Source organism: Seriola dumerili, unplaced genomic scaffold (genome assembly GCF_002260705.1).
Source record: "Seriola dumerili isolate Sdu_G_001 unplaced genomic scaffold, Sdu_1.0 BDQW01000138.1, whole genome shotgun sequence".
Classification (NCBI taxonomy): Eukaryota; Metazoa; Chordata; class Actinopteri; order Carangiformes; family Carangidae; genus Seriola; species Seriola dumerili.
Window position 1 is genome coordinate 20680414 of NW_019174393.1, and position 11391 is coordinate 20691804.

General features: G+C 42.4%; 1 protein-coding gene across 2 annotated transcripts in view; it reads left to right on the plus strand.

The window, feature by feature from the left end:
* Positions 1 to 11391, plus strand: part of LOC111224753 (DENN domain-containing protein 5B-like) — a 68344-nt gene that overhangs the window by 49126 nt on the left and 7827 nt on the right. The window contains exons 7-17 of one of the 2 annotated variants that reach the window (XM_022749375.1): positions 1 to 232; positions 1440 to 1590; positions 1710 to 1800; positions 3525 to 3656; positions 4423 to 4575; positions 4806 to 4887; positions 4981 to 5062; positions 5691 to 5819; positions 9704 to 9825; positions 10370 to 10515; positions 11322 to 11363. In XM_022749375.1, the coding sequence (XP_022605096.1) occupies positions 1 to 232; positions 1440 to 1590; positions 1710 to 1800; positions 3525 to 3656; positions 4423 to 4575; positions 4806 to 4887; positions 4981 to 5062; positions 5691 to 5819; positions 9704 to 9825; positions 10370 to 10515; positions 11322 to 11363 (1362 nt within the window). The remainder of the gene's footprint in view (positions 233 to 1439; positions 1591 to 1709; positions 1801 to 3524; positions 3657 to 4422; positions 4576 to 4805; positions 4888 to 4980; positions 5063 to 5690; positions 5820 to 9703; positions 9826 to 10369; positions 10516 to 11321; positions 11364 to 11391) is intronic. The other variant, XM_022749376.1, reaches the window with a different exon arrangement.

An 11391-nucleotide genomic window follows, 5' to 3' on the forward strand; every position in this document is an offset into this window, starting at 1 on the left:
GCCTCTTTCCTGTCAGACCAGCCGGAGCCCTACCTGCCCTTCCTCTCACACTTCATTGAGACGCAGATGTTCGCCACCTTCATTGATAACAAAATCATGTCCCAGTGGGAGGAGAAGGAGCCGCTGCTCCGTGTCTTTGATGCTCGCATCGACAAGGCCCGTCTCTACAACGTGCGCGCTCCCAGCCTTCGATCCTCTAGCTACCAGAGGTGCTCTGTCCTCAGGGAGTCTGGTAAGCTCAGCAGGACTGTACATACTGCATGGTTCATCTCAGTGGAGAGGCTTTTCCACAGGGGAAGTGAAGCAGTAAGGCTGTGGTTGTAACAGGCTGCACATGTGTCCGACCTTCAGAGCATATTGATTACATTACATACATTAGCCGGAGTCAGAATACATGTTAACACTCAGCTCTCCCCAGTGACCACAAACCCCCTTCTCATTTCTCTGTATCCCAACACTGTCTCTCTGTCACACACACATACACACACACACACACACACACACACACACACAAACACACACACACACACACACACACACTGAATCAGAGCTGAGTCTGACAGAGACCAGGAGTCGTGTTTGCTGTGACTGCCATGTGAGCAGGAGATAGATAGTAAGAAGATAAGGCAGATGAAAGACACAGAGGGAAGGGTCAGTGTGTGGGGAGAGAGGGAGTAATGAATGGGTCAGAGGCAGGGAGAAGGTGTCTGTGCTTGTCAGATAGTCAAATGGCATATCTATTGACCACATGTGGTGGTGATTGTGTATATCCAAATGCAACACTATGAACCCCTCCCAGGACAGAAGGGTGTGTCCTGTCTCTCCCTGTGGCATCAGGTCTGTGGCTGTTTGTAATGTGCTCAGGCGCCACTTTGTATGAGCTACTTCTTTTCAAGAATACCACCTTAAATATGATGAGTAAATTTCCAGTAAAACACCAGACCCTATCGATCCTTGATGTTCTCTGACCAGCTGACTGCTGTATGTTTACATGGACTCCGGTAACCTCATGTACTCCAGCTTTTACAGCTGTTCCATTCATATGAGCAAGGAACAACTACCAACTTATTTTTTGCACTTCCATAAAGTATATAATGAAAGATTCTTCAGCAGAGGCTGTTACATTCTGAACTTTTGTTTAAATAAAACACTGGATCTTTTTCTAGATTAAGACACAAGCTGATGTATGGTTGACATACAATGTTTAATGTCTTTCTGCTGCAGGGGTTGGATTTACATCTTTTCACTTTCACTGCAAAAAAATGTCTTTATATACTTTCTTTGATATAATGAAAATTATTGCATGTGCCGGGAAATACTCAGATTTTCAATATTATTGAGTTTCAGCCCAAGATGAATGAATGTAGATTAGAACATCTACAACTTGACTTGTGTTTATTCTAACTATGACCTCATTGGAGTTACTACTCTCCCTGCAGCTCAGGCCATCGAGCAGCGGCTGATGAAGATTGATCATACAGCCATCCACCCTCACCTGCTGGACATGAAGATCGGTCAAGGCAAATATGAGCAGGGATTCTTCCCCAAACTGCAAGCCGACGTGCTCAACACAGGGCCGACCAATAACAAGTGAGTCATCCTTCATTTCCCGGTCTCATCAGACGTGTTTCCAACAGCCACTGTTTGATAAACCTGCAGTCAAAGCAGGGAGCAGCTCGTTGTGGGTGTTTAACAGTGTCACTCTGCAGGTGGTCTCATAGGACGGCGACAGCTCAGAGAAGGAAGGATCGCCACAGACAACAAACAGAGCATCTGAACCTGGACAATGACCTGAAAGAGGTAGAAGACCTTCTCAGATCTGCCCCCCCCCCGTTCTTATTTATTTATCATATTTCTGTTTGTCTTTTTCTGTCACTGACTCCTTTTGATTTCAGTTCTTTTTTTTTCTTCATGTGCATGCTGCCATCTCTGCTTTCTTTTCCATTCTCCCCTTTTGTTTCTCTCCTTTGCCGTCTGCTCGTGCGTCCCCTGCTGGTCCTCCTCCTCAGCAGGTGGAGGGCTCCAACTCCATGGCATTTTGGGAGTGGGACAATGCATCCCCTCCACCTATCAAACCACCTAAAAAATCTGCCTCTGCATCTTGCCTGGTATGTGGAGGAGTTGCCTGTGTGGACTCCCTCTCACAGACCCCCTCCACCCCCAACTCCACTCTGATCTCCACTCCTTACACTCTTAGCCAGGGTTCCCAGTTATCCTTAAACCGGTTTACTGAACTGAGTGTTCCCTCTGCAGCAACCAGTCATTAAGTTGTGTGTGTGTGTGTGTGTGTGTGTGCATCACCTGCACTGATTTAAGACTGAGCTGCTGTTAAAAAAAATGTTTGCGACAAGTATGTTGTGTTTCCTGTGGCTGCTTCACAATAAAAGCCACCTCCTGTTTCACCAGTTAAACATTTGACTGCAAGAAATGTTAATACAAATCAGCTCCACAGATGGTGTAAAGAGAGTGCACAGGGAAATCCACAGTTCAGAACCTAATAAATGTCTTTCTTCAAAATAAAACTCCTTTTTAAAGTGGCCTTTTATTGTGACCAGCCCTGTGACAGCTGATCTCATGAACATCTTTAATAAATCTTTCTACATTAGCTTTAGTGAATTATTACACTCTGTGCTGTTACTTGAATATCCAGCTGGTTAAGTTTGAGTTCAGCGTCCTGCTCTCTGTGAACACCTTCACTGTGTTACAACACAGCCAATCACTATATGTTTTTTTTTTTTTTTCTCTTATCAAACATCCGAACATCTTATTTAATCACAGCTCATAGATACTACTTGTTAACCAGCAGGCTGATAAAACACTAGTTAAGATGGTCAGGTGACAGGGAACATATATGACAGCAAACCATGCTGCGTTTGTGATGCAGTTTATACTCAAACAGCAGAGGTATGTAAAATATGTGGGCACATTTGTTAGCACAAATGAATATGTCAGAATTTTGACTTGTGCTGAAAGCATGATGCACATTGACTCCACCTACAGATGATGGCACAAGTTCAGTCGAAATAATCTGAGTCCAAAACTTTGCTGTGACCTGGTCATTGAAGTTTTCTGAGCTGGAAAGCAACATTAACCAAAGCAGAGAAGATATATCTTTACTTTTACTTCAGGGAAGCACAGGACGATCTGAACTCATCATCAGAACTTATGTCTTCACTGGGAACCCTGCTTACCTCCCAACACACCTCTAAAACATACACACACTCTGTATCACAACCTTCCTTGTTTCCTCACATCGACCCCCTCCCCTCCAGTGTTGGATCTTCACAGCTTCTCACATGAGGAAATTTGTAGATCCATCAACACATTAAAACTGTGAACTATTTTCAGCAAGTAACACTGTTCATTTTAAATGGTGTGGCACTCACCCTTAATGTCTTTCAGCCTTAATCCTGCAGAAATGATGAAACAGTTATGATATGTCTCTTAATTTGAAGTTGAAAAAGGTTCAGATTTATCTGTATTGTTCAGACTGTGCTCTCTGACTGGTTCTGTGTGATGTTCAGAAGTACATGCAGGAGGCCCGCAGCCTGGGGAAGAACCTCCGACAGCCCAAACTGTCTGATCTGTCTCCTGCCGTCATTGCTCAAACCAACTGGAAGTTTGTGGAGGGGCTGCTCAAGGAGTGTCGCATGAAGGTGAAGTACACAACCACATGAAGGTGAAGTACACGACCACATGAAAGTGAAGTAATCAACCACATGAAGGTGAAATACTCAACCACAGCAATGAGATGGGATTCATTAGTACAGTGGGTTTTTATATACTCATCCTTGCTCATGAAGGATGCATCAACATCAGACTGTCTTTGTCCTGAGTTCTGAGGTCATCAGACCAGGAGTTCCCATCTGTGATAGAAAACATGTTGATTTTTAATTGTAGCACCTTCTGTTTTGGCCCTTACCCTAATCTCTATTTAGGCCAGTCTCTGTCATTCTAACACTATCAGATACAGGGACAGACAGCTACGTCCTGATGAAATGTCATTTTTATAACCAATGGAAGTCAGAGAACTGAAGGCACTATGAATATAATTTATTGCTATAATTTATAGAAATAGTAATAATACTTCTACAGGCATGGGAAGCATACTACTAATAGACTTAAGTATTGTTTTAGTAGTTATTTTACATTTACATATGAAACTTTGTCACTTCTGCATTTTCTTTTCTTATTTAGTTTTCTCTCAGTGTAGTAGAATATTATTTATTGATTTATGCATCAATCCATTTTCTGAATTAGTGAGTTTAGGATTCAACAGCTGTTTTTCATCTTTTACACCTCACACGTCTCTGTACACACAGAGGCTTTAGAGGGACAAAAAAAACATCCAGACGTTCTATTCAGGCCATGTGGTTCATATTCCATTGATTGTTCTAACAGTATGCGCGTGTGTGTGTTCAGACCAAGCGTATGCTGGTGGAGAAGATGGGCCGGGAGGCAGTGGAGCTGGGCCATGGGGAGGCTAACATCACTGGACTGGAGGAGAACACTCTGATCGCCAGCCTGTGTGACTTACTGGAGAGGATCTGGAGCCACGGGCTGCAGGTCAAACAGGTTAGCACACACACACACACACACACACAAACATAAACATACAGGGAAGCATACATGACTCTGTTTCTATCTTTTAATGAGATTTATGATAAAGAACATGTTGTGATATAAACACACTGTGGTTAATCAGGTATTTATGAACATATTGAGGCTGATGATCACACTTCACCTTCCTCCTCAGTAACCATGTTATGTTGTTGTGTTTTTATTGTGACATCTCTGACCTCCAGGGGAAGTCAGCCCTGTGGTCCCACCTGCTGCACTACCAGGCTCGAGAGGAGAAGCTGGAGCAGCAGCAGGCCGAGTCACCATGTAACACATACACACACACACACGCCGTGTCTCTCCAACAGACATATATCTGAGTGTAACACATGCATTCTCTCATGTATTTTTCCTGAACAGTGTCACATGTTCCTGAGAGAAGGAAGTCTGATTGCTCCATATCGCTGTCGTGTCTCCGTGTGTCTCTCATACAGGACATGAGGTACATGCTGCTGTCCTCTCGAGACAAATCCACAAATTCTCCTCAGATCATTTACAGACATTGAGTTGTAGGTTGATTTCAGATAGAGCTCATTGCTGTGAGCAAACATTAAGAGGCTACAGGTGAAACACATTGTTGTTCGTGCCTCATAAAGTCACTGTGGAGTCATGTGGAGGTGGTTCATGTTGATCCTTGTACTTAAGTGTTTGTCCATTCTTCAGTGCTTGACAGCAACTGCCCACAAAGGTCAGAAGGTCAGCACAGCTCAGGTCAAAGTTCAGCAAGTTTAAACTTTTGATGCACCATGCACCACACACACAATAATGGAGGAGAGATTTTCATGATACTGCAAATATGCCGAAGTTCTCCCCCATTCATTTTCTATGGGACATGAGCAATTCATTTTGCAAGGCATTAATTAATTTTTATAAACATGAAATTTGCACTGGAAGCTCTGTAGAGATTTACCAAAAACAAAGACAGAGTGTGGTAATGGTGAAACAGGATGTTTACTGTGTATTGTTGCGTAACAGCTGCAGAAACAGTATACACTGTGGTACAGAGTCAGTGAGGATCAGACTGATCTGTTTGCTATGAGCCTTCATCACTCCGTCCTCTGTCTCTTCAGGCACATCCGGAGCATGTCTGAGATTAAGACGGACGTGGGCAGAGCAAGAGCCTGGATCCGTCTGTCCCTGGAGAAGAAGCTGCTCTCTCAGCACCTCAAACAGCTGCTGTCCCGACAAGCCTTAACCAAGTGAGCACACACACACACACACATACACACACGTGCGCACGCGCACACACACACACACACACACACACACACACACACACACACACACACACACACACACACACACAGATGAATCAGTGTAAACCAATCACAGCAACGCAGAAATAAAGACAAACTCAATGTTATATCGAAGGTGTGACATCCATAGGTTTGAAGTGAAAGCTTTAGGTCTACATCTCATCTACAGGTAATATTACAGGTCTGTCTCTTCCATGGTGGGTTAAGGTTGATCAAAGGTGGGGAAGTGGACCATATTATTTTTTCCTTACCCTTGAAGTGGAACATATTGTGGCGTCTTCTTTGCCTCACTGTGGTTCACAGGCCAGAATGTAGGTGCACTGGTTGTGTTTCCCTGACAGCCACAGGGGGCAGCAGTGAGCAAATTTGAAACTGCACTCAAAAACAAGCTTGGACAGATCAGACACAGGTGAGATTTCACAAAGTGCTTCACAATCAACATTCAATAAAAAAATTTTTCAAAGAATTACAATCAATTACATCAAATAAAAAAAAAGATTTAAAAAAAAAAATACAATAGGAGAAACACATGTAGGACACTGGTTGAAAGCATAAAATACCACACGTTACCTAAAAGCCTGTCTAAACAGATGGGTATTCAGTTATTTTTTTAAAAGAGGCCACAGAGTCCAAGGATCTCAGATTTGGTGGGAGACTATTCCAGAGAAGGCAGTCACCGCGGGTCTTAAAGCGTGTGTGTGGTAAATTTTAAAATGGATTCTAAAATTAATGGGAAGCCAGTGCAGGGAGGTTAAAAATCGGTATTTTGTTAAAAGCCTGGCAGCAGCATTCTGGACAGTTTGCAGGCACTGTAGGGAAGATTTGGTCAGACAGGTAAAAAGGGAATTACAATAATCTATACATGATGAGATAAAAGCATGTATTAACATCTCCATTTAATTTTGTGATACCACAGGTCTGAGGTTGGCTATATTTCTTAAATGGAAAAACCACGACCTTGTCAGTGTTGTAATGTGTGCATCAAAACTCATGGACTGGTCAAAAATAATGCCAAGATTGCACAGACTGGGTTGAGAGGAGGATGACAGGTCACAGAGGTTCTGCTTGATTGCTGATTGGATATGGTCAGTATCTTCTGCTAATTTCAGTATTAACTGGATTTAACTGTAGGAAGTTGTTCCACATCCAGTTTTTAATGGCATTTAAACAGTTGGTCAATGTAGAGAGTTTGTGGAACTTGTAGGGTTTAAATGAAAAACAAAGTTGGATGTTTTCGGCATACAAATGGTAGATGTTGTTAAAATCACAGAAAATTTTTCCTAGTGGCAGCATGTATGTAGAAAATAAAATGGGTCCTAAGACCGATCCCTGAGGAACACCACATGTAAGGGGAATAGTGGCCAATGGAGCCAGTGGAGTTAAAAGCCTTTAAAAACAGAAAGGTTGGTAAAACATCTAGCGGGCTTGAGGAGGCCTTCAATTGTCCATTCAAGGCTGAAACATCATCTATGGACACAGGGCAAAAGAAATCCAGGATGGGTGGTTTTGACAAGCCACTAGTGAGGTGAGTGGATAAGGGTGTAAAATTTGCCCTTACATTTACCACCTTCTCTATAAAATATTTAAGAAAGGTATTGCAGTTACTGTTTGAAGAGATTGGCAAGTTCGGGGTGCTGGGAGAGACAATGGGATTTATGGTGTCAAACATGACTTTAGGATTTCTCTTATTGGAGGATATAAGAATTGAAAAGTAAGCCGCTCTCTCAGCCTTCACCAAGTCATTGAAAGTGCACATGAGTCCTCTAAGATGCAGCCTGTGAACTACAAGTTTTGTGGCTTTCCACAAGCGCTCAGTCTTTCTGCTTTTTTGTCTAAAACTCTGGATGGTGTCATTTATCCATGGTTGTGGATTTTTGTCTTCCTGTATTTAGAAGAAGCCACATCCTCATCTTTTAAAACGGTATTGCTATCAAAAGCCAGGGCAAAGTTGACAGCTGCAGCCTAATTTAAATATAGGTGCGCTTCATATGAGGACAAGGCTGAGGCTCCAGTGTAGGACAAATGTCAAATAAAATACATTTGTGGTCACTGACACATAGGTCTTTAAGAACAACATATTCAATATCAATGTCATGAGAAAAAACAAGGTGCAGTGTGTGTAGAGCCTCATACATGTTGCTTAAAATTGTGGGACTCAGTGAGGTTAAGAAAGGCAGAGGCAGCATTACATGTGGGGTCATCAATGTGAATATTAAAATCTCCAAGCATTAGGACCTTGTTCAACATTATTATAGATGATAAAAAGTCTTCAAAATCTGATAAAAAGGAGCCAATTGGTCCTGGACATCAGTAAATTAATTAATTAATTAATAATTCAAGTCAAGAATTATTGACTTATTAAACTAATTCCTATTTATTGTATTAATTAATTAATACAATAAAGGTGTACTGATAAAAGAGCAGTCTCCAGGACAAAGCTCAATCAAATGCAAGTAGTACACATTCTGCTGCCAAGTTTCAGTTAAGAGCATGACAAAAAGGTCATGCAGTATGAATGATTTATTGCCAATTGAGCATGAATTTATCAGTAATAATGGTCTGTATGAGATGTCCGCTGAAACTGGTAACGACAGGTAAGGTCTGTAGGGGAGGTTGGTACGAGAAACAGTACTATGAGCCGCCACTACAGGGGGAGAAGAAAACGATGAAGAGCGCAGTTCCAGAAAGGGGGTGTGGGATGTCAACAGTCAGTCACATGAAGCTGATTGGACAACATGCTGCATGTTAGCATTTGGCTGCCCAGCCTGTTAGGGTGGACAAACAAGGAATGGTTCCAAAACAGGTTAAAATTGTCAATAAAACCAATGATATGAGCTCTACAGGTGGACTGGAACCAGGTGTTGAGGCTGAGAACTCTGCTAAAGTGCCCTGTTACTCGGGCCAGTGTTGGGAGGGGACCACTGATAAAAGCAGACTTCCTTGTTATTAAAAATACTAAAAAAAGGACATTAAAATAGTCAGCTTTTAGTCAGCTCAGACTGCTGGCAAGCTGTGTCGTTAGACCCCAGAACCCAATTTATAGTGGGTGGGAGTGAGTGCAGCAGCCCGGGGAGTTTATTTAGAATGACCATGACTGTGGCCCCGGGGAAAGTATGTGGCTGTGTTGAAAAAACAGGTATTTTCTGATTATGGAGTCCCCAACTATTAATGTAGTTGGAGAGAAGAGAGCACGAGAGGGTTCTCACGGAAGGAGAGTGCAAGGTCCATACAATGTGTCTGGGCAAGTCAGAGCAGCTGTGACAGTGAAGAGGCAGCAGCATCAGTCCTGGGGGAGGGGTTCCCCGCTGAGTCCCAGTGAGGAAGGCCGATGGAGCACCGGAGCACAGCCTACTGTAGGATCCTGTGGGGAAGAAGAGATTGCAGACATTCAGCTTGATAGCAGTGACTCTCTGATATCCTCCTTAAGGTTGGTGATCTTTAACATCTGTTTCACCTTCCCACCTCCAATAAAAAAAAACCACCTTGAACTTTTTAATGCGAAGCATCTGGAGCTGCCTTCAGAGGACTTTTCTACATAACCTCAGTGAGAAAAGAGTGGAGCACACCGATCCATTCACAGCCTGTAACAAACGTCTTACCAGTCAAAGAGGACAGAGGCATCACACACATTACAGTCAACCTGGGACAGGTGTAGATTTGTGATGAGGCAGAAGGTGCAACAGGAATTCAAAGCTATTGGATATTAGATGCAAGGGCAGGGATTACCAGTGTCACTTTTGACAGTGTTTTAGAGACAATCAGCAGATAAAACATTAAATGACACCTGTCTGTGAAGATGACCTGTGCTTTGTCTGCTCCACCCACAGGAATTTGTATAAACGTTACGCCTTCCTGCGCTGTGAGGAGGAGAAGGAGCAGTTCCTCTTCCACCTGCTGTCGCTCAACGCCGTCGACTACTTCTGCTTCACTAGCGTCTTCACCACCATCAGTGAGTTCAGCTACGTCAGATCAGATTCACACCACACCCTGATGACAGGTCACAGGCTGAACATACAGCATTAATGAATCTAATACTGGTAGAAACACTTCAGAGACATAGGGACAGGACAGAGCTGGGTTCTAGTTGTATGTCATTCCCTCTCTGCCCTGACCTTATCCTACTATCACCATAATATAAAGCAGAAATTCCAAAAAAAAATGTAAATCCAAACCTACTACTAGAAAATATATTGGTGAAGTAGATCCAACTGTTCTATGGGACTCAGTGAAGGCAGTGAGTCATCTGAGGTGAACTGACAGTGTGTGTATGTGTATATGTATATATGTATATGTATATGTACGTATATGCGTATAGACATACATACATATATATATGTATATATACTGTGTATATATATATATATATGTATATATATATATATATATATGCATATATATGTATATATATAGTGTGTGTGTTACATTAACCCAGTTATACATTCAGCCTAATTAGTCCTTCTCTCTGTTCTAACACCGATATGTTTGTCCTGCAGTGATCCCGTACCGAGTTGTCATCATCCCCATCAAGAAGCTGAGTAATGCCATGACTACCTCCAACCCCTGGGTGTGTGTGTCAGGAGAGCTGGGAGACTCAGGTATCATGCAGATCCCCAAGAACGTCCTGGAGATGACCTTTGATGTGAGTAATGTGACCTTTGACCTCTAATGTAGCTGAGCACATAATCACTGGGGTGTGGTCTTACTTGTTTTTATAGTGTAGTCGATCACGTCTGTTGTGATGTAGTCACCAAATATTTGGAGCCTGGTGACACTGAGGCAGTAAACCTGAGCAGTCTTGACTTTCATCAATGTCCCCCAGTCCAGACTGTAGTTCTGTCAGCTCCTGTAACCGAGTGTCACCACCTGCTGGTTAGTAAAGTCCAATAAAAACTTCTATAAATGGGGAGATGGATGAAAGGTTCTGCACCTGACTACAACATTTCATCCTTGGAAGAAAATATTTTAAATCAAGCTTTTACACATCGAAAGGGAATAGACTTAAAAACATAATATGATGACTGAGGTTGCAGCTACAGATATAACATGAAGTGGATCAGTGATGTCACTGTAGTGCACACAGTGAGGACATTGACATTAGATAGATAGATAGATAGATAGATAGATAGATAGATAGATAGATAGATAGATAGATAGATAGATAGATAGATAGATACTTTATTTATCCCCTAAGGGAAATTCATGTGTCCATTAGCTCATTGTTGATAATAATAATAATAATAATAACAGTCGATAATTAGTTCTAATAGTAATGGATAAACTGATGATTAAATGAGTAGCAGGGAGACTGGGAATCTAACTAAGGACATGCCTGTGTGAGTGTAAGTTTGCACTGGTGAAGTTTCCTTGTCTGTTTGCTGTGATGATGTTCTGTGTTTTTTTATTGTCCATCCATTGCGTCTTAACACATGTCTCCATCTCCCTCAGTCTGCTTTCAGGCCTCACACACACATCTCCATCTTGTTCAAGGTTAGAGGACCCCCCCCCCCCCCCCACA